Genomic DNA, 24,256 nt, shown 5'->3' with positions numbered 1-24,256 from the left:
GTAATGGTAATCTACTCTGTACGATCAAAAAAGGTGGAGAAACACATTCATGTGTGTCCAAGAAGAGAAAGAACACTGCTATCTGGAAGCAACATTATATACTGGTGCGTTAAAAATAAAAAATTAAAAGTCATATTTTGATTGCGGCATTGGTGCATGCTCGCATCGACCCTTGCAGCCATAATCAGATCATGGAACTCCATGAAGAGAGGGAACACACACACACACACACACACACACACACACACACACACACACACACACACACACACACACACACACACACACACACACACACACACACACACACACACCTACTTGTTTGCTATTGTTCTCAGATTACAGACACATAAGCGAATCTTCCGCCTCCGTACACAGATGCTTTTTAATCTAAATGTAAATAGTAATGAAATGGCGTCAGCGTTTGTTCCAACAATCGCTCTGAACTTTAATTAATATAGCAGGCCTTGTAAAGCAGGTGCATCAATAAAACGAAGAGGAGTCTGTAAGTGAGCTGAGGAGCAAACTTCCTGCAGTCTGCTGGCACAACGTTAACCTCCAGTTATTTCACATTATTACTCTCAGTCGTACAGCTTCAGAAAATCGTGACAAAAATTAAATAAATACATAAATAAAAACAAAAAATGTAAAAAAGATGTGATAAAGGAAATAACAATAAGACAGATAATTAAAATATTGAACATAAATATGGATAAACATTGTGTAGGTGAGAATTCATCTCTTCATCAGTGCAGGCCAGGGTCTCTGTGATCCCAGCTCACCATGTCAGTACAGGCTGGCCTGGACAGATGAGACACAGAGAGGCTGTGGACAGAACCCAGAGAACCTGGAGAACCCAGAGAACCTATGAAGCCGAGAGGCAGAGGAGACTCAGAGAAGATAGAAATGTCTGATCCTCGAGGCTCGTGTTGGAGGGCCAGCTCAGGAAACGTCTCAGATCTGCCGAAGGAGCTGATTTACCCCTTCTTCTCAAATGAGCTTCAAAGTCATGAACAACTCAAATGTTTTCAGACTTTATAAATTAAATTTTACACTTTATATTAATCTGTTGGGATAAACTCCTCACACACTGATAGTGTGTATAGAATATCACCCATTTTAACACCTGAGATACTGTAGCTCAGACCTGTAACATCTGTATTCCAGACTCTGGTCCTGTCCTGTTCTGGGACCTGCACCGTATCAGGCCCTGTCATGGCTGAAGGGTTCCTCCTCACCGCTGCTGTTGGCCTTTGTTGCATCGTTCAGGGTTTAAAGCCACTCAATGAGCTTTTGTAGCCCGTCTTATTCATCGAATTATAGTCAAGACCAAACCGAGACCAAGACTAGAGCCTCCTGAGATGACCCGTGTTGTAGCACTAGAGGCTGGTCTTCAGTACCACAACTCTACTTATTAAGGGCTGCATGATGGCGTCCACACACAGATAGAACCGGAGAAGCAGTGCGGATCCTCCCACACACAATCGCAAACAAACAGAAGCAGCTGATGAGCGGCGGGCCACGCGGGGACACAGTCATGGAGCCGCCGTCCACACGGCCGGTCGTGTTGTGGCTGGATTTCACAGCCGAGGGTTTCGGGAGCGCTGCGATGTGGGAACATCTGTGCCGCTCTGCCGTCTGCATGCGGGATCGGAGAATATAGGTCAGCACTGCAGTTTATTTCTGCCTCTGCCTCTCCGCTCCTCGCATCTCCCATCGTCTCCTTCCTGCATGATAAGTCACTGCAAAACTCAGAGGAGGCATGCGAGGACACACACACACACACACACACACACACACACGCACACACACACACAGTGCAGAGTGAGATGATGGAGGCTTGAAGAAGAGGCTTCGTTTGGATGAAGATTTTTTTTTTATTTTTATTGTTGTTGCTGTGACAACCAGGGAGCTGTTTTTGTAAATGTGAACGAGCTATAGTGAGCACACACACACACACACACAGAAAAATGCAGAAATAAACACAGAAACACACACACATACACACACACACACACAAAAATACACCGAAATACACATGCGTGCACACAGGAACACAGGAAGACACACAGAAACAAAGAGAATAGAAACATGCACAGGACCTTAAAGAGACCCGAAACGACGATCAACACAAAATGACTATAAACAGTATTTAGTGTGTGACAAGACGATCTCGAATTCATTACAAGGAATAATCAGATGTAATTGTTTTCGAATAGGAAATCATGACTCCCTGGCATTGTTCCGTCCTCTGAAGGACATTCTGTGTTGCTCTCGCCGCGTGTGAGAGAGGAAATGTTTAATCAATTAAGCGGTGAGATAATCAGATGATGTGACGTGCGGCTCATGTAACTGCTCGCCGTGGCTTCAGTGGAGGCTGAGGGGACGGACGTGGCGTGTTGTCGCCGAGTCGTCGGAGCCCTCCGGAGACGGGAGCTCTGGAGGCTGATTGAGCTTTCAGAGACTCTCTGAGAGGCAAACATCCTAATTTAACCCCCGGTGACACCGGCGTGGTGCGAGCCCGGAGCGAAGGAGGCGCCCACCTCCACCTGAGGCCGCTGCCGTGCGTGTGTGTGTGTTCATAAAGAGATTCGAATTTGCATCTTTGTATTTCTCAGGCTGATGTGCACATAACAATGGTTCTGGGTTTTGTGTGCATGAAATATGTTTGGAGTGTGTGTGTGTACTGATAAATGTGTGTAAATGTCCGTCTTCACCTCCACCTCAGGTGGAAATGATTGTGAATAGAGTTGTGTTTTGTTTTTCTGGCCCTGAGTAGGAACTTGCAGGTTCTCTCAGTGTGGTTTTGTCTCTTGTGGATTCAGCGAATAAAGCTGTGTTTGGAGAAGTGTGTGTGTGAGCCCCGAAATGTGTGAGTGCATTTGAAGTTTTGTGCCTACAATATGTGAGAATTGAGATTTGTGCATGTCCACAAGAGCAAACACACACACACACACACACACACACACACACACACCTGGATTCCTTCTGTTTCTTAATTAGCCCCCCTCCTTTGACAAAGTGACCCCTCTTCTGCCGCCCGCCTCCTCTCAGGTTGTGTGACAACAGAAAACATGTTCGTCTCTTCTCTGCTTCTCTTCACACCCCCAACATCCATCCTCTGCTCCGTCGCTCCGTCTCCCTCTCCTTCCTCTCCCCCTCTCCTCTCTCCTCCTGTTCCCATGGAAACTGCTGGTCTTTCCGGTAAGGTGAGGAGAGTTTGTTGGCGAGAGTTGCGTGAGTTGTAACTTGTGATGTAATCAAGCCGAGCATTTCCAGGGCTGCCGTTTATGGTCATGACAGCGGCGATGCTGCTGACGATCAGGCTTCCTCTGTCTGAGCGGGCAGGCGGAGGAAAGGTACCGATGCTGCTGTCTCATCCACTCTGTGTCTGCAGCTGTGTGTGTGTGTGTGTGTGTGTGTGTGTCACCTTTATCTGCGGCGCTTTGAAGGCGTCTCCTGCAAACAACAGCGGCGGCGACACAAAGGCGCCGTTCCAGCAGCAGATAGTGGAGGAAATTTGTTCTTTTAGGCCGAAGTTTTCATTGTCGGATCGATGCTGTAAGGTGCGGCGAGGGAAATAAGATTTACGGGAACCAAACACCTTCTTCAGACTCACAGAGGAAAGGTTTTCTTTAACCACATGAGCAGTTTTCAGGAGAAATTATCACAGAAAAGGAATAAGTGGAGTTTAAGAGCCCGTTTACACAACACTTCAAGTGAAAATTCAGCGACTGTAAACCTGATCGACTGAAGGTTAGTGCATGTGAAAAAAATTTCCTCAATCTCCCATCTTTATTTATTTATTAAACGCTTTTCATATCACCAAGACAACTCAAAGTGCGTTACAGAATTAAAATGATAAAACAAAACATCAATATATGATGAAATCAAAACAGCTACACCACTAAAATATTGCACACACACACACACACACACACACACACACACACACACACACACACACACATTTCAGTTCTTTGAAAAAGAGAATTCAGGTGAAAATGTGACTCAATATAAAGTTTGTCTCGCATTGTTTCAGATTATCGACTGTGGTCTCTTTGACATTATTCTTTAATAGAATCAGAATCCTGAGCCTTGAGGTCAAACTGATCATATTCAGGCTCTGAATTCTGGAGTTGAGGATTTAACAGTTGAATCTTCCCAGCGAGAAGTTTTACTGAGACACATTCAGCTCACAGAATGAGACCAAAGTGCTTTTTAACCTTCTTCAGCTCATCCTATTTTATGTGTTTGTGATTTTTCTGAACTCCCCAGACCTCCTCACACCTTCTCAGATGTCCAGATCTCCTCTTCCTCCTCCTCTTCTTCCTTTTCCTCCTGCTCCCCCTTCTTCCCCTTCCTTGTACTCTTCCTCCTTCTCCTCTTAATCTTCCTCCTCCTCTTCCTCCTGTATTCTGCACCATAAAGAAGTAGATGACTGGATGATTCATCTCTGCCCCCGGACTGTTGCGATCCTTATTTTACTGCACAGTTAAACTGGACCCCCCTCGCTGCTGCTGCCCCTCCTCCTCCTCCTCCTCCTCCTCCTCCTCCTCCTCCTCCTCCTCCTGTACAGTCTGTCTGTCAACTGCAGCTTTCCACACACATCTCACTGTAAACAGTCCAGACTGTGTCAGCTGTGTGATCACAGCTGTGCAGATGTTTGACACAGTGTGGCAGCTTCATGCGTTGGATCTGCGGGGCCTGTTTCTGCAGACGCTGACACTCCTCCGGCCTCTTCCAGTCCAGCCTGCTTCTTCTGGACATCTCTGCTCACACCAGTCACTGCAAAGCACAGCTAGAAAACAAAGCCCGTGATTGACTGATGACAGATCGGGTAAAATGTTGCCGTTGTCCATGTCCTGTAAAAAAAAAAGGATGGTTAAAATTGTTAGAATGGTTCAAATTGCTAAAATGGTGAAATGTTGTTGCAATAGCAAAGCCAAAAAAAACAAAAAAAGCTAAAATGTGTAATATCACAAGAATTAATTTGGCTAAGAATGTAATGAAAATGTCTGCTGTTTGAAACTGTAAATGACGAAAGTTCATTGATGCAACATCAGATAGAGCATTTTTGCTTTTTCAAAAAACTTCGAGTGGTTTTGAAAAGTGATGCAACTTCAGATGAGCTTTACTGGCTGGAAAGTGGCCAAAATTTTGATTGAAGACATTCTTCGAGCTGGAAAACAGTATGCAACTTCAGACATTTTGAAAGAGTCCTCGACCGACTCGCTGCTGCCCCCCACAGCTCAGAAGTCACATCACGTATTTCCAATATGCTGCATCTTTAACGGACGCTGTGAGGAAATCTCCAGCTGATTTCTCTGGGTGACGGCCACCACTGGCAAAGCGAGGACACTAAACTTTGAGCCATTAGAAGTGGAGTGAGTCAGCGATTATCACCGACGAAGATCTCCTCAGGTGATCTCGACGGCACTCATACTGATTACGGCCCGAGTGTGACATCCATCGGGACTTTAATCCGATCATAAATCAGTCAAATACTAATATGACCTCATTTTGCTGATGAGCCAAAGCAATAATTCCATTAATAACATTTAAATGACAAAAGTGTCCTTGCCATCATGTATTAACTTCCACAGTTTTGTATTTCGTGTCCTCGGTGCTCTCACTTCATCTCCCCAAGTTTTTTCTCCCTGATTATTATTTCTCTTTTTCTTCCCAGAATTCATATTCTTGTTTTATGTTGTGGGGTCTTCTCCTGAATGTTTACCCTGTCCCCCGGGTAACTCTAACTGAACGGTCACTTTTTATTTGCAGTAAATGCAGATGTAACTCCTAGTTTTTTTTAAAAAGGAGCCAATATTTTGTACCTGTGCAGCGGTCGCTTCCTGCCTGATAGCAAGTCGCGCCCTGGAGACTGCCGCACGTGTCAGTGTGGGGGTCTTCATCAGCAGATGGAGGGCTTTTTGGGGGTGGGGGCCTCCATCAGAGTCTCAGGCTGAGCCGGTGTTGCCGAGCTGATGAAATATGTATTGGCCCGAGATTGAGTTGAGTGACCTCGCCTGGGAAGAGTGTGTGTGTGTGTGTGTGTGTGGTCTGTGTGTGTGTCTGTGTGTGCGTTGTTGGTGCAAAGGTTCGACAAGAATAAGTCTCCATGGGACCATTTAATAGCACTCGAGCCCAGAGTGTGTGACGGCTCTATCTGTCCGGCCTCCTCTCTCCGTCTTGTTGTTGCATAGTCATGCAAGGCGTGCGCATGCATGAGTGTGTGTGTGTGTGTGTGTGTGTGTGTGTGTTTTCAGGGCTTTCCTCCCACAGACAGGTATAGACTGCACAGCAGATTGCCTGAAGGAGTGAACAGGAGCTTCAGTGACGACGGTGTCGGCTGGTGACTCAGCCGAACTGTGATTATTCTGTCTGAGAGTATTTGATGGTTTTGATGGGTTGTAGCATCTTTTCTTAAGAATGAAATGCTGCAAAGGCATTCACACACATTAGTTAAACGCGAAGAAACAAAGATTTTAGTTAGTGACTTGTAATCTTTAAAGTTAAATACGACCCATCAATCATGTTAGCAGTGGTGAAAATATTGCACATATTGTCTGGTTAACTGTGTTTAGAATTGTCTATTTATGACAAAGTAGTTTTTAATGGTTCTGGGTGACGTTGTCGTGGAAATGCTGGTCAGTGAATGTTTTTTTGCTTTCACGTGAAATCATTTAAACGTTGCTTGAATCATTTGTGTTGAAAGCAGCAGTTTAGTTTAGTTTAGTTTAGTTTATTTAGCACATACAATAAAATATATCACATAAACCAGTGCAGAAAAAGAAACAGTGCAGGGAGGAGCGGGCAAGCCTAAGGCTTATGAAGAGCCCCCACCTAATAAAATTATGCAGATATCGTCAAAAAAAACCAAAACAACAACAACAAATAAATAAAATACATAAATAAATAAAATACAAAACAACAAAAGGAACATCAAAAACTCTCATGCAAAAAAAAGAAAGAAAGAAGAAAAAAAGACAAAAGAAAAGAAAACTGCTGTTGCCCTTATATGGACATGCTCATAAAAATGTACATTTTTGTTGATCATTATAGGCAACACTGAAAATAAACTAAAAAGAAGTTAGCAGTCTACGGAAAAGCTAAAGTACAGAGCTCTCTTGGCTACATTTTTGAATTAGATGCTCTCTTGCGTGACTTTTGAAGATAGATAAAGATCTACAATTGTTGGCAATGTGGTGCCAACTGTTCCAAACTTTGACACCTCTATACCTAAACAAAAATTGGCTTCTAGATTTAAGACATTTGGGCGGATGTAGAGCTGAGGCCTGTCGTGTTGAGTAAGAATGAAAATGAGAATTTGCTGCAAAGTACGTCCTAAAATGCTCAGGGACCTTGTCATCTGAAGAAAATATCTTGTACATAAAAATGCATATTTGATAACTGTTAATATCATAAATAGTGAGAATCTGGAGATTTTTAAATAAGGGAGCAGCAGTAGCGTCCCAGACAGATCGAGATGCAAGTCTAACAAAGCGATTCTGAAGAATTAAGATTTTTTTAAGAGTGGTTGTAAATGTACTCCCCCAAACAATATTACAATATGAAAGATGCGGATAGATTAGACTGTAATAAAGAGTAAGAAGACACTGTTTACTAACAAGTTGGCTAACTTTCCTTATTATACCAATAGATTTGTATATTTTCTTACTCACAGAGTAAATCTGTTCTCTCCAAGTCTGTTCTCGCAGTGATCGTCCCCTCACTTCCAGTTTAGAGGAGCTTGTACCCTGCGGCCTCTCGGTGTTTGTCCACGGTCGCTCTGAGTCGTGCAAGCCCGATTCAGATCCTTCTGATAAGAGGATGAATCGCTGCTAATTACAAGCGCATTGATGTCTTTTAATTACTTTAGCCATAATTAGCGGTTTGTGTTATGATTGCAAAGCAGTGAGAGTTGATTGTCCCTTGGCCTGGTGCTATGTTCACTCTCCTCTTGTCTTCTTGCACATGATGTCAGACTCTCATTCTTCAGTCTGAGCCTTTAAAAGTCAGCTTTGTCTGCACATTTATAAAACTTTTCAACAAATTTTCTAAATTCTTTGAGTAAATTACATTCAAATTTTGTTGAAGGTTAAAATTGTTAAGTAGGTGCTTGATCGAAATTTCTAACTGATAATATGTTAAAGTTTCACACTGCAGAAGCAATGGATGGCTGTGTCTTAGCATTTAGCACCATATTGACCCATATATTGATGTTAGTGGGAGGAAGAAGCTCTATAATATGTTTATATGTATCAACAAGTGAAGTTAGTTTGTTACATATGTCTTGTTTTATACATCAATTCCATAAAAACAGCAGGTTTTTAATTTATTCACGGTTGATAATCTCCCATCCAGGTTGAATGTTGCAGACGCCTCCATGAAATCAACATAAACTGATTTTCTGTGGATGTTTATGATCCGTCTCAATCGTCATCATGGAAAATACGTCACCGACAACACTGTTTCTCATTAAGGTATACTGGGAAAGTAGCAGATCTGAATCAAGGACACCAGGAGGACACTCCGGTATTGGATAATACTGCATGCTTTCAGATTTTGGGTGGTGTTTCAGGTCTCCATGCGTGTCACATCGACTTCTCCACGGCGACTGAAAGCAATCAGGCAGCCGCTGATCACGCGCTGGTCCTCCTGACATCCTGAAATCATGATTTAGCCAGACTGGGTCCACGGCAGCGATGAGCCGGCGGCCGGGAAATCCAGACTGGAAGTGTGATAACAGAGTTTTCTTTTTTTTTTTGTATCTGAGTCATTACCCAGCTTTGATCCCCCCCCCCGAATGGTAATTACTGTATCACAGCACTGAGCTGCTTTCTCTGCACAACTTTGATACGCTGATGTTTTTTGTTTTTTTTTCATGGCTGAGACATCACAGAGGAAAAAACACAACAGCACCAGGTCGGGTTCAGCTCCAGTGAGCAGGAATGGAAATGCAGGCGGCACCCATAGCGCCACAGACCCCCAAACTCAACCGCAGACCACAGTGACTGTCACTCTGGAGATTTTGCTTTTGGATTTATCTCCTGCTAACAATCAGCTGCTAATACCAATGCTAACAGTCAGTCAGCTGACGTATTCATGAAGGCTAATAAAACTATGCTAACATTTCTTCCAGGAGAGAATCATTTTGCATCATTGTAATTGCTAAAGGTTGATTTTATTTGTCTCCCCTTTAAAACACAAGTAATTTGTACTTCACTAGTAACATAACTGATAAACGCTCCACGCCGAACCTGAGCACTTCCTTTGTAAAAAAAATTAGCAAAAACCAATGCTTGTTAATGTCAGCGAACTCATCAGGAAGTGTCATGTCGCAAAAGTCTTGGCAAGTCTCCTCTGCAGGAATAAAGTTTTCCAAACAGGAAATACTAAGTTTAAAGTTTTGAAGCCTCTCGGGGTCATTTGGTGGTCTTTAAAGTGCTGTGAGGCGTTCACTGACATCACGTGCAGCCGCACGATGGCGGTCAGGAAGAAATACTGGAGATAAATGTGCCTATTTGACATAAATCGACTATCCGGCGGACGTGCGCGTGCACACACTCACACACACTCATCGGCACCAGTATAATTAATTTATGATCCAGTCCTGTGATTTATTTTTGTCCCTATCTGACCTGCTGTGCTCCTCCAATATGAAATGTCCTCCAGGATTTGCAGTGGTTGGCTGAGCTGAAGACACACACACACACACACACACACACACACACACACACACACACACACACACACACACACACACACACACACACACACACACGGAGACAGTCCTGCTGGACTTCGTATCATAACCCTTCATTTCCCCTCGAGATGCCTGAACTCTCTCACCTTTCTTCTGCACCTCTTTTTCACTCATTTTCTGCATCTCCTCCTTTTCGCTCGTCCCCGTGGAGCATCTGAAAATAGCAGCCAAGAGAAAAATTGGGTCAGCTGCCATGTAATAGTGTGTATAGTGAATTTGAGCGTGTGTGTTCGCAGTCTAACAAACTGTCAAACTACTGTGCCACTCCGATATTTTTTTTTTTTCTTGCTCTGTCAGCGCTCAGCGCGGCATGTTAACATGCTAGCATAGCGCGTGGTGGTAAATTAGCAGCGTGTCTTTTCTGTTGAAATGTCAAAACTGGTCTGTGATTTCTGCCTTTTTCGGAGGAAGAGATGCCTTTTTGTCCTTTATGCTCACTTCCAGGTGTTATAGAAATTAAAAAAAATGACCATCCAGACAGGAACAGTGAAAGATAATTTTGTGAAAGTGTGCTGCAAAAACCATTGACTTCCAATCTTATGAAAACAAGTTTTGACTCTGACCAACCCCACAACCCGAGAATCACTACCCTGTGTGGTTGTGGTGTAGGTATTGTTGTTGTTGTTGGTGGTGTTGTTCTCTGTGCTGTTTTTGGTCATGGTGTTGGGCTGGTAGAACTGGTGTTGTTGTTGGTGGTGGTAGTGTTGTTACTGTTGATGGTATTGTTGTTGTCAGAGGTGTTTTTTTTTTATGTTAATGTCGGTGTTGTTAGTGTTAGCTGTGTTGCTGAAGGTGTTGGTAGTGTTGGTGTTGTTGTTGGGTGTGGTGTTGTCGTTATTGTTGCTATTGGGGGTGGTGATGGTGGTTGGTGGTTGGTGGTTGGGGGTGGGGGTGGTTGGGGTTCAGCTCAAGGACAAAAACATCTCTCAACAAAAATAATATTAATAAAAAAAAAATCCCGCAAAGAGAAGAAGAGAAAAACAGCTCAGAGAGAAATCCCGGAAAAGGAAAGCTGTCGGCAATGCCTGCAGCCATGTAAATATAAATCTCATTATAGCGCCTCGTGATTCAAGCACATGAAAATCCTCTGTCCATTCACAGCACTGTGCTGCTGTTTGACCACAAATACAACTACAATTTAAGGAGAATTTACAGATTTTTTTTTTTTCCATTGGGGTAACAGTGAGCGTCCATTCATTCGTCTGCTTTAGCAGCGAAGGTCACAAGGTGCTGGATCTGATCCCAGTCACACAAACCGGCTTCGTCTGGCTTTGATCATCATATTGAGCAAATCTGAAGAAATGCAGTGAATCCATGTTCCTTCTCCTCCCAGTGAGGCACAAACTCGACTCATGAGGCCGGGAGGCTGATCTAATTATCTGTTATGTGCTAAAGTAATAGAGTTAGGACCGATATGTCCCAACCAAACAGCACAGGAGGACACAGCTGAGACGAGTCTGACGTTATAAAAGAGAATGTGTGGAAATGTGTGCGAGGAGAAACAAACAGGAGCAGATGAGCATTTTTATTTTGGAGGTATTTGTCAAGGGTTGGCAGGGGATTTCTTCGAGTCTGTCTACATGCAGTCATTTTGTGTCTGAAAAGCTTTTTTAGTTACAGTCCTCAGTCCTCCTGTTCACACTGTGAGGCGGCCCGGATTCAGTCGGTGACAGCTCAACAAAAAAACCCCGAAGTGTTGAAGAAGTTTGACCACGCTCAGACCTGGGAAAATTCCATTCAGTGATTAACTTCTTTGCCATGTCTTGTGGCTGCTCCCTTCGAGGGTCGACTCAGTGGATCGTCTCCTTCAGCTCCACATCCTCGTTCACTTCATATATCAGTTGTCTCTTAAGTCCTGATAAAGAGAACAATTTCTGGAGGAAAAGTTTTGTCAGGATTTTATCAGTTATTATGCGCTTTTCTTACTTGTTGGGCACAAACTGAGGTCAGATTTGACGGTACACGCAGATTTTTGACATTTCCTCTTGTTTCCTTTGCAGGTTTCAAGTGTCCTGTCTGCTCCAAGTCTGTGGCGTCCAATGAAATGGAGGTTCATTTCATCATGTGTCTCAGCAAGCCTCGCCTCTCTTACAATGGTAAAGAACTTGAAGTCTGGGAATCTGTTTAGATTATATCATTGCTGTGACCGTGCCTCTTGATAGCACTGAGAAGTCGGTTTTTGTTGCTTTCAAATTTGTAGGACGAGCAGCAGGTTTCATTGTGCTGAAACATCCGATCTGTTCCACCGATGCCAAACATCTCATTGTGTTATTGAGTCGGTCAAATCGCTGTCGAAGGTGGACGAAAACATTCAACAATCAGCCATATCATTGCTATTATTCAAAAAAGCAGCATACTTAACTGATTATTAATGACTTGGTGGCAACAAGACAGAAGTCAGAAGCACCAAAGCACAAAAATGATGGGAAAATGACCAAAATCAGAACAGACGACAAACCAGTCCTGTTCTCTTCTCCTAATATTGAGCAGCTGTTTGGCTTCAGCTCTGTTGTACATCTCACTAATGCTCGTTCCTCCCAAATATGGCACATTTTCAATTGAAAATTAACAAGCTTTCCCAATCTATAGCGTTTATTGCAGAGAAGCGTTTTACGACACAGAAATAATCCTCTGAGCACACGTCCTGACTGTTTGTGCTTCGGTTTATTTATTGGTTGCTTCCCTCCTGCTGCTGCTGCGCTCATAAATATTCACGAGGAGGTGGGTGGGTCAACATCCTTCCGAAAACATGATAAATATGAATGAGGGGAAAAAATCCTAAAAATTCAGAGATTGTCTTTACACAATCTGACGGATTCAGTCATCCAGCTCTGAAGATACAAACACGGCCGCGGCGCCGAGGCCCCTCGGAGGCAATCAAAGCTCGCTCGAACACGTCGCCTCCGGAGCTTCACAGCATGTTTCAGGACCCGCCTGACGCCTCCACGTCTCTGTTGTAGAGCGCTTAGTGTCATACTGCTGCAGCGGTGGACTACAGGTGGAGCGCTGCAACACATCAACAGGTGCAGCGTGAATACGCCGAGAAAATCACCAAATATTATTCAGTCTTTTAGCGAATTCTGTTATTAGTACTATTAATTTCTTGCAAGGAATTAAAAAAAATGCAGGTTTCATCTGTGCGCTTGAAAATTCCAAACAAGTCTGATCCAACTGTCTTTATTGTGTTTTGGTTGTTCTGCTGCACATCAGTTTATGGAGCTAATGTTGAGTCTAAATCAAATATCTCAGTTTAATCAAAATGTCTTCTCAAATTAATCAGATGAGAGGACTGCCACATTTATTGAAATACAAAAGAAGAGACTTCTTTTATGTGCTGACCGCTAAGCTTCCGCCATATTGGCTGCTGAGGTCTGGCCTCAGAGGCTGGAGGGGTAATTTCAGAACAAGCTCTCTTGATTAGCATTCAGTTCTCGGTCACTCAAACAAAGCTGAGCATCAGTAATCTTGCAGGTTGGAGCTCAGCTGGGTGGATAACAGCGCAGGGAGCACGCCGGCCCCTTTTATTTGGTTTTATTGATCGTGTTGCGTTGTGGAGCTGCTCTGTTAGCTCATCGCTCACTGTCTCCACGCTCCGTGTCGCCACCTCGTCCACCAGTGGACTGCTTGGGATTGGTGGCTGCTAATGGCCTGATGTGGAAACCTGTTGTAGGATTTCCACCTAACAACAAAATGACAGCTTACATGTCACCCCTCAGTCTCAGTACTAACAAAAAGAAAGAGTAAAACTCTGAAAGACTGGTGTGCAACATTGGTGTGCAACAACTCAAAATATGCATAAAGAAATGATTTGCGATGCAATGCAATCAGATAACCAAGGATTGAGAAACTGTACCGAGAGAAAGTTTATTGTCAAATGGCAGCTTATATGGGGAATGAAAAATGAGACTTTTGTTGTTCCATCAATCAAACCTGCATTCATATACAGTAGGTGCAATCTTTCATACAAGATGACAGTTATGGATCAGGAAGCACATGAAGATGAAGGATCCTATTGATCACAAGGCAGCAAACAGCCACCAACTGTCAGCTCTTCCTGAGAACCTTCTCTTATTGTATGAATGATTCTCTGTTTATCTACATTTTATTGTTTTAATCCAAATTTCCCTTCAGGGTTAATACAGTTCACCTGGACTATGCTGAAAACAGATTTTGCTTCAAAATGTTCAAAATCAAATCAGTTTCCGGTGCATAACTTAACCTCTGGCCTTCAGTAGATACAGTTTGGTGCTACTTTTCCGAATGAGTAGCTGTCTTGAACTGTCACCAGGTACCAGCTAGCATGAACCAACTTTGGGTATTTTGAACACTGGATGGACTCAGGATCTAAATTTTCCTTCTGCAGTTGTTTTTTTAACCCCCAAAGGTCCCGAGTCACCTTGGTCAGGAAGTAGAACATTTAAAGGTTTCAGAAATGTTGGAGGAGTGGCCTGTCCTGCTGAACATATCTGATCAGAACAGAGCTTATTGAATTTTAGCCACTGTATTTGAAAATCTCGGTAGCTGTGTTCCACCTGTTTGGTCTCCTTCAGTGATCTAACCAGCTTGTGATAAAGCACAATCTTGAACCCCTCCATGTTTACAGTCCATCAAACAAAGATGCTGGCCTCTCCATTGTTTACATGGCACGGTTGCTGTCTGACTTCGGTCTTTTTCTCATCAGCCATTCAGTAAGATGAAAAGGTCCAGGTATTTCCGGCTGAAACGCTGCTCGTGGGTGTGATTTAAGCTAACTGCTCTTCTTTCGGCCAGGTAATGTTCCCATCTACTGCTTGCAGACCGAGCCTGCTCACTCCATCAAACCAAAGAAAACAAGTGAGAAGTGACAACTGTCAGCAGGCTTCAATCACAGTTCTCGTGCTCTAATTATAAGACTAAGGTTTTATTAGGACAGCACAAACAAATTTAAGGACGGACTCAGTGTTGCCAAAGTAGACACCAGTGACAAATAAATGTGTTGAGTGAAAAATGACACTTTGTGGTTCCACCGATCAAAGTGGGATTCATATAGGTGGAAACATTCAGAAAGGGTATGGATTGGAGAGAGTAAAGACCCATGAAAGCAAAGTGGTATCACCAATAACAGTCAGGCGTTAAACTAATCTGGTCCTTTTGGTTTGGCGTTGCTCCAGGGAAGTAATTATATGTCACTTCTTTCTGACACAGCCTACATGCTGCCTGCTTTTCATTTTCAAGATGAGAATTGTGACAAACTTTTGAGGGGCAACATCTCTTCAACCTCTTAGTCTTGTGGTCTATTTAAGCTCTAACTGAAGGCTCTGCAGCTCCGACTAGAGGTGGGCAGCTGCATGACAGTTATGTGACCTTGGAGAATAGATGAATATTTTTGGTGGTGACTAGAGAGTGTTTACTCCTGTACATCTGAAGAAAAAAAGTGTTCAAAAAGACTTTTGGAAAAGAATTTCCACACAACTCTTTTGGTTAAAATATGAATCAGAACTTCTCCACAGCAGTCCAGAGGTCAAACAGCAAGCAGGGAGAGAAACTCAGTCTATTTCCAGACGTGGCTGCCTGCACATAACAGTGATTTTATTTGCTACTTCATGATGTATTTCTGGCTGAATGAAGTGTCTAGAGCTTTCACCTCATATCAAGAGTGATGCCGGTTAAAGCACACTCTCGGGGCTTTCTGTGTACAGTTTGCATGTTCTTCCTGTGGATAGAGTGGGTCTCTTCCCACAGTCCAAAGACTTTTTTTTAGGTTAATTGATGACTTTAATTCATCTTTGTGGCTGTCTGTCTCGGTGCTTGTTCTGTAATGGACTGCTAACCTGCCCAGGTGGAACCTGCCTTCACACACTTAGCTATGGTCAGATTCAACATATTATCACCCTGAACTGGATAATATGATATGGAAGTTGGATTAATTGATGAATGCTATTGGTTGAAATATAAGAGGGATATAAGAGAATTATTTTCTAATAAACACACATGGAATTGTCAAATTTATAAATGTAAGTAAAGACATGTTCTGGTTGAGTATAGCAAACCAAACCATGAGATTCAGGAAGGAGATGGCAGAGGCCAGCTTTACTATTTCAGGCGTCACCTGCTCCGTGAAGCTCTGAGATGCTCGGCCGTCCTCTGATGATGTGCTGAAACTTTGAATCTATGTGATTGGATTTGTCTGCCATGTGTGCTAATATCAGCAGACAAAGACATTGATCTTTTTGTTAAAGCTTTCATCCAAACAGGCAGAAATCATACAGTCATTTCCTGAATTGTCACATCCAGGAGAATTTGGAAAGTGTCAGGAAACAGCTTGACTGGACAGACTCAAATAATACGAGGATAATCACCAACCCATTATTTCCACCGGCTCACTCAATCAGCTGCAGATCAAAGCCAACATGTTCTTGTGCCTGAAGCTCTTAAAGGATTTTGCATACCCCGAATCTCGACTGAACAGGAGACTGATAGTATAACAACTCTGTTTTTTCAGACCTGTTTCCAGAACAAAAAAAAACACAATATCACATTCAAATAAATATGTTAATTCTTAATGCTCTCCCTTGCGGTTTGCTCCACTTGTCTGAGATATACAGTAATTACCAGTTTCACCTTTTTGAGAGGGAAATGCGGGGACATCAGTCATGTTGATGTTGTTGCTGCGTCTGTGCTGCTATTCAGGGCTTTTTATGAATGAAATAAAGAAAGTACATAAAGCTGCCGCCTTCTTCCCAGCCTCCTGTTTTATGTCCTGGAGTGGGCTGCTGCTTTAATTATGTCCTGAGTTGCTTGGAGACGCTGGTCTGACAGCGGGCACGTCCGCCGCTGCCGCCGGTCGCCCCGCGGCGGCTCTCTGATTGACACTCCACTTGTTTTGGACTCAGACGGTGCACATGTTGGCCTGCGCCAGGTCACCTTTGTATTGGTGGTTGTGTTTCTGATTGCAGTGATAGCTAAATCATGCTGAGTCGGGGCAGGGGGGATTTTACAGGCCCACAAGGCCGGCGCAGTAAAAACATAATGTAGGTGTGAAGCCTGCGGCTGAATGTGGCTGAAGATTGAGTGACGGAGGCGGAGAGAGGAGAGTGAACCTGTCCCATGGTAGATGGGATCCAGAGTGATGGAGTAACCCGATGGCCGATAACAGATGAGAGGAGAGAGGGTAAAAGGAGAAACGCTCTCATAATTCCTTTCTCTTTTCTCCTCTCTCCTCCCAGCATTCGTCTGTCTCTGTTCCTGCTGTGTAATCTCTCTGTAATTTCTTTCTCCTCGCTCTCCTCCCCTCTCAGACCTGCAAAATGGGACTCAAGCTTATCTCTTCTCCCAGCATGCTCTGGGGTCCATTGTCAATCACCTGGGCCTCCAGACTGTCAGCACATCTCGTACACACATTTACCATCCGGGAGGATCATCAAAGAGACATTGACAGTGTCAGAGTCGATTTTTCCAGGTGTAATTATTAGCTGCACATCATCAGCATACGTGCAGGAGAGCAAATCCCTCTTCATTGTGGGGATTTTTGATGGGACCACCCAATGTGCTGCGAAACGTAATTACAAGACACATAAATGAAAGTCTTTTTAGCACTTTGTATCCTGGATAACTAAGACAATGAAGGACTTTGAGGTTGTGCCAGCATTATGCGCCATTATATAACTACAAAAGGCATTTTACAAAAGTGCTTAACTTTTAGAAGGAAACATTTAGTTTTAGAATTATACTTGCAGTAAACTCTTGAGAAATTTCTCTCAATACAGCAGCTGAGCCCTTTGTATGGCTGCCAACTAATCAGGCAATTAACAAGTTATTGTGTAGTGAAGATAGTTGAATAGTTTTCAGAACTGGAATAAAACAAGTCTGAAACCTGAGAAGAACAAATCCAAAATTAATCCAAAACCTACCAAAACACAGGTCATAAATTACCTCGAAACTATTAGAAACCAGAACAAATTTAACATGAAACAGATCATAGCTACAACAAATCCAAAGTTAAGGCCAAACGTAGTCTGAAACCTACTTAGAACTAGTGAGAGCCCAGTCCAACACTAAAAAGAAAAACGAAACAAAAAACACCCCAAATACAATGTAAAACCAGTCCAAACCGAGCATGATGCTAGTTTAAAATGAAGTTTGAAACTTGCATGAAAGCAGTCCTATTGTAACTTGAAAAGCATTCAAAAGTAAAAACTGACTGAACCCAGAAAGTCTGAAACCAAGCCCACCGATAACCAGAGACAGATGAAACTAACTAATGAAACTGTTTTAAAACCAGTTCCAGTTTAGCAAAAATCCTGTCCAAAACTCATAGCAAACTGGTTTGTGGATTTCTGCTTATTCATATGTTTTGGCCATACAATGAAACCAAAGTTCGTCTTCTTCAAGTGTGTTAGCCTAGGAATGAACGCCCGTCGTTTTCCGAGCTTAGGGCTACTTGAGAGTTGACAGTGTGTCTGTAAGTGACGGATCAAGAGTGAACAGGTGATCTGCAGGTGTGTTTATGTGCGTGTCTGCGGGTTATCAGGCAGCACACCGAGTCCACGTGAGCTGACCACCGATCTTTTCTGAGCTTTGGGATTTGCATGATGATATTTTAATGCCTTTCACTAAATATAGCCCCCTCGTTCTGGGAGCGAGGGGCAGAAGGGTGGAGGTGGTGGAGGGGTGTGTGTGTGTACAGACATGGAAGTCAGGAGGAGAAATCAAAGAGGAAGGTAAAGAGTTTGCAGTGTTTTTGGTGCGGGGTCACTGAGGACTCGTCAGTGGTGTGAGTCCAGCTCCAGTCCGCAGTAATCTGAAGGAGCTGGACGGTAAAGTGTGCTGGCGGGACAAAAAGACAGCTGGAAGTCAGGAGGGAGGCAGGCAGATGAAGATTTAGAGACCAGCACTTCTGCACGTCTCACTTCATATTTCAACAAGGCCTGAGCCTCACTCTATAGTCTTTTTTTTTTTTTAAACCAAAATTAACACAGAATGTCACACATATTAAATAAATAATATGCTAAATCAAAATAAGACACAGTGTGTTTTCTAGAATGCACCAGAGATCCCAAATATCCAAAGTTGAAGTATGTCTCCAGGTCTAAAATGGGTCAAACTGTTTCGATGTTCCAGAATTTCAGACTTTAGGTCAGATCATGGTAGTACACAAACATTTCATGTAACAGCGAGGTCACACTCACATTAAAATCATATAATCGTGCGTTAAAATTCAGCGTGTGTTCGATCGGGCAGCTCTGCAGTCGATGGGTCCCGGCCGAGGCTGCAGCGCCACGAGTGAGGATGCTAACTTCATCCGATGACCTCATTTTTGAAAGCATTTCACAGGTGAAGGAAACATGATTGAACAACCCTCTTAACTTGATTATCAAAGCCGGGGTCAGGTGCTGCCTTCCAATTTAATACACTCTCTGTCAGACGGCCCAGTGGAGGCGCTTTAAAGGGCCACCACCACTTTTTGGCAGCTGATTAATCTCCAAGTGTTCTGCAGGTTTGATTTGCAGGGTATGGAGGGAGGAGGAGGAGGATGAAGAGGAAGAAGGAGGTAGAAGAGGAGGAACAGCTGCCATATTGTTATCAGGCAGCATATTTAGATTTCTGCATTTTAATCTGAAACACTCAGTCGGAGAGGCCCTGGGTGTTTTCGGAAAGGATGGAGGGATGTGAACAATAGATGAGCGGAGAGATGGAGTAAGAGAGGAGAGAAGAGAAAAAGAGGAGCAGGGTTATGGGAGTTTGTTGAGGAACTAAGCTGATTTGTAGTCAGAGCATATGTTCTGTCTCTTATTCGATCCAACAGCCAAACTCCTATCTATCTATCTATCTATCTGTCTATCTATCTATCTATCTATCTATCTATCTATCTATCTATCTATCTATCGTTCCTAACTAAACTCTTAGCTTTAGCATTAGTGTAATCTAAAGCTAAGTCTGAGCAGTTAGCCCTCACTTTTGTTGTTGGTTAAAAATGTTGGAGAGTTGCTCACGAATTTAACTGTTAGCTTTAGCATTAGCCAAAGTTGGTTTCCCTGATGAAGAGTGGCTTTGTTATTGTTTCACCAAACTTTTTACCGGCGGAGGAGCATCTCATTAATCCTGAACTAACTTAATCCTCCCCAAGGCTGAGATTAGCATTAACATCCTGATTTAGTGGTTTGTTTGTTTGTTTACAAACTATCTGCATCTGTCTGCATGTTCTATCTAAGCTGTTTTGTTGCTGCCTCTTTCTTCTTCCCACTAACATCCAGATTATAGAGCATCTTCCTCCCACGAATAACCAGATTATAGAGCATCTTCCTCCCACGAATAACCAGATTATAGAGCATCTTCCTCCCACGAATAACCAGATTATAGAGCATCTTCCTCCCACGAATAACCAGATTATAGAGCATCTTCCTCCCACTAACTGATTTAACTTCAGCTAAACGTAATGAGTGATAGAATAGAATAGAAGCCTTTATTGTCATTGTATGATGAGACTGACCCACACAGATCAGCTAATGTGCCACAGGAACTCTAAAACATTACAGCTGTCAGCATTATTCAGACTTTCTCATGGAGAGCATTCATAAAAGTATTTTAAGTAATGGCTTGGTGGTTCTAATGGGCTAACCATTCACACCAAGGGCAGCAATAAAAATTATCTTTGAGATTACTGTGCCACAGGAGGCAGTTCATTAACAGCATTCGGATTTGTTTGTTTCTACATAGAATAATTGAATTGATCACAGCAGTGTAAACACCTTGATGGGATGCTAATCTCCACAGATGACATGCTGATCTTCCGTGTTCAGTGGTAATCCTCAGTCTTTAGGTCACTGCTGGTGCCTGTTCACGAAAACCTCGCCTCACATCTGCTGCTGTTAGAGCTCAGCTGCTGCTGTCTGATTCTTTGGAGAAGCAGGAAGCACAAACCTCAGCCTCTAATCCACACTGAGTCAATTAGGAGCCCGGCTGGTCACAGCTTGTCACCAATTACCTGCCTGTTTGTTTTTTTGCGTGTCTTCTTCAGTGATCAGCTGGAGATCAGGTGTGTTTCACCTCATGCAGCTTCTCCTTAACACTGAATTCAGGACTTCTCTTGGACGCCGCATCTCTAAATGTAAAACACAACCGCTGAGAGACAGCATGACAGCACAGGGACAGTTGTTTCCCTGACAACTTGGCACAATAACAGGAAGGATCATGTTTTCATGACAACTCACCATGATGGCATAGGTCGCTTCAGGTTTCCATGACAACTGACCATGATGATGCAGGTAGTTTCATGTTTCCATGACAACTGACCAGACGACATAGGTAGACTCAAGTTTCTATAACAACTGATGATGACAGCACAGGCAGCTTCCTGTTTCCATGACAACTGACCATGACAACATAAGTAGCTTCAGGCTTCTATGACAACAGAACATGATGGCATAAGGATTGTCGTTTTGATAGGACAACTTGGAAAATGTATTGCTACCATGACTACTGATTACAATGACATGGGAAGTGTCATGTTTCCATGACAACTGAGCATGACAATGTAGGTAGCTTCATGTCTCCATGACAACTGAGCAGAATAGTACCAGTTGAGGTTTTCCATGACAGATGAGCATGACGACATGAGGAGCACCATGTTTATATGACTATCGACTGATTTGTTTTCCAAGTATTGAGATCAACTCATCCAATAAGGTCATTAAACAATTTGATTACGTTTGCACCTCATTGCAGTTCATTGGCACTGACTGGTTGAAGACCCTTCATTTGTTATGCTAAATAGATCGAATCTGTTGAGTTCTTGACTGGTTTTGATTTCCATACATGAGCCGAGCCAGACACCAACGGATGAACAATGTTAACAATGTTCAAAACAGTCATAACATCTGCTTCATCTTAATTTAAGGCTAAATTGGGTGTGACCTTGTCAGAGATCCACGAGTCTCTGATGTTCATACATGTCAATTAATGTTAGGTTCTTAAGACCTGAGGTTAGGCCCTGTTATCCATCATTTATGCACCTGTTAATAATCTGACATCAATCCTGCAGTATCCTGAACCTCAGCGTGACCTGGCAGACACATCATCTTTAGTGTCTCTTCCTTCAAGTCTTAATCTACACAGACCATTCGAGGGCTGTTTTACCAGCAGCAGTTATTACATGGCTGGTTTCGGGGTGGGAAATAAAAATATTAGGCTTAACATTTCTTATGTGTTGGAAACTGGAAGCTTGTATGTGATGCAGCAGGCTGCTGCGTTTGATCTGCTGTCAGAGGCTGAAATCCTCCGTACTTCTGCTGCATACTGATGTGTGTGTGTGTGTGTGTGTGTGTGTGTGTGTGTGTGTGTGTGTGTGTGTACCACCTCAGATGATGTGTTGGCGAAGGATGCTGGAGAGTGTGTGATCTGTCTAGAGGAGTTGCAGCAAGGGGACACCATAGCCAGACTGCCGTGCCTCTGCATCTACCACAAAAGGTAACACACACACACACACATACACACATGCACACACACAGTAAAACGTACTGCAGTTGTTCCTGAATCACAGTGAAGACAAAAATTGATGGCCACTCCCACTCTCACTGATAAAATACTACAAACACACACAAAAAAGTTTAAAACATCTAATTTTGGAATAAAACAGATGAAACAATGAGTTTTCCGGGCTGAAATTTTAAATTGATCCCCATATCTGTCCCTCTTTTCTCTACCTCGACCTCAGTTGTTTCACTTTTTCTCAAGCTTAGTTGTTTTAACCTTGTGTTTAATGAAATAGCTGCAACACATAATTACCCCTCATTAATTGTCGAATCCCAGTGTTGTGTTTGCTAATTGCTTTTTGTGTCTGATCAACACCGAGAAATCAACAATATCAACTTCAACAAAACTGAACAAACACAATTATATCAACAATAAAAACATAAACTATACCTGTAACATTCAGGAGCACAAATGCAAATGCTCCTGGACTTGGTAGTTTTACAGTTGACAGTCACTGTAACAATCCAACATGGTTGTCTGTGTTTCAAAACGTTGTTGTTTAAACGTAAAACTTTTCTGAAACGAAAGAACGAAAGCATGCATTGTCTCTTGAAACCTTGTCGTGTAAATGGGACGTAAGATGAAAAAGTATTGAGGAAAAAAAAAAAGGTATCTGATGAGTGTGTGAGATATCCTGTGTGACCGCCTGGGTCAGGTTTATTAATGTTGTGGTTTGTGTGTGTGTGTGTGTGTGTGTGTGTGTGTGTGTGTGTGTGTGTGTGTGTGTGTGTTGCAGCTGTATAGACTCGTGGTTTGAGATCAATCGGTCCTGCCCTGAACACCCCTCTGACTGACTGACGGACCGCTGGGCTCACTCTGTTCAAGGTCAGTAATGAATTTTTCAGCTGTTTTCTGAGGATCAGATAATTCAGTGCTCCAATTTATGTTAATGCTAAAAGAGACACACTGTGATCATGTTTTTTGGACCTCACAGGCTCATGTATCTGAAAAGAAAGTGCAAATCTCAGTGAGTCACAGATGAAGTTCAAACCACTGGATCCGCTCCCACTGCAGTGGGAGTGTTGTGTCCATTACTCTTAAGAAATTTATTTTGAAAAACTAATTTTTCTCTGAAGTTTCTACCATTCGCGTGGTGCCTTGGCCATATTGGAAACTCTCGTGGGCCTCGTTTTGGCCCACAGGCTTTACGTTTGACACCTCTGCTCTAGAAACCACTTGAATCCATTTCATGTAAAACTATGAAACTTAGAATTCCTCTTTTTCTGTGTCTCTCTCCTGTTTTCCAGGACACCTCGTGGTCCGGCCATGGAGACACAACCAAATCCGAAGAAACAATCAAAGCGATCGAAACCTTCTTTTCCCGACAGAATCCGAGCTGGACCGAGATGACTGCTCCTCGTGTGCTGAACCAAAAAAGAAGAAAAGAAAACCTGACTTTCCGAGCATCCCACATTAAAGGGGCCCCTTCCCGAGCGCCCTCCATCCTACACCTGCTGATCAGTCTGCTTTAGAGCGCCTCCACCCCCCCCCCAGCAGCCCCGCCTCTCACAGGGCTTCATCTGCCGTCCTCTCCGACCCGAGACCGTTCGACTCCCCGACGTGCTTTCCATCTTGGTCTCTGGATCCAGGCCTACTTGTGTCCAGCCCTCACATGGCCTTAACAGGAGCAGGAGGAGGAACATGAGGGTGATGCTGAGCTGCAGAAGCGTGTACATTACTCGGCGGGCCTCTCATCTGAATGACTCCAGCTCGTCCTGGTCGCGGCGGAGGGGCTCCCTCTGTCACGGGACCCTGCAGCTCAGTGTGGAAGCCCCCCCCCCCCCCCCCCCCCCTCAGCCCTCAGTGCACTTTAGCTCCGGTTGGTGCATACCTGGGCAGGTGAGGGGACGACTGGGAAACACTCAGACACACAAACTGCTCTCTGACCGGTTGTAGGAGGATTGACTCGTGTGTGTGTGTGTGTGTGTGTGTGTGTGTGTGTGTGTGTGTGGGGTTGGGGGGGCGGGGGGACGAAGC

General features: G+C 43.5%; 1 protein-coding gene across 1 annotated transcript in view; it reads left to right on the top strand.

The window, feature by feature from the left end:
- The window catches only part of znrf1 (zinc and ring finger 1), a 30,099-nt gene extending 6,020 nt beyond the window's left edge, over positions 1-24,079 (top strand). The window contains exons 2-5 of the mRNA XM_030096818.1: positions 11,770-11,865; positions 22,108-22,213; positions 23,016-23,104; positions 23,527-24,079. Of these exons, the coding sequence (XP_029952678.1) occupies positions 11,770-11,865; positions 22,108-22,213; positions 23,016-23,073 (260 nt within the window). The 3' untranslated portion in view covers positions 23,074-23,104; positions 23,527-24,079. The remainder of the gene's footprint in view (positions 1-11,769; positions 11,866-22,107; positions 22,214-23,015; positions 23,105-23,526) is intronic.
- Positions 24,080-24,256: the final 177 nt, after the last annotated feature.

Source organism: Salarias fasciatus, chromosome 7 (assembly GCF_902148845.1).
Source record: "Salarias fasciatus chromosome 7, fSalaFa1.1, whole genome shotgun sequence".
Taxonomy (NCBI): Eukaryota; Metazoa; Chordata; class Actinopteri; order Blenniiformes; family Blenniidae; genus Salarias; species Salarias fasciatus.
The sequence above is the reverse complement of the archived record's forward strand: the minus strand, read 5'-3'. Positions and strand labels throughout refer to the sequence as shown.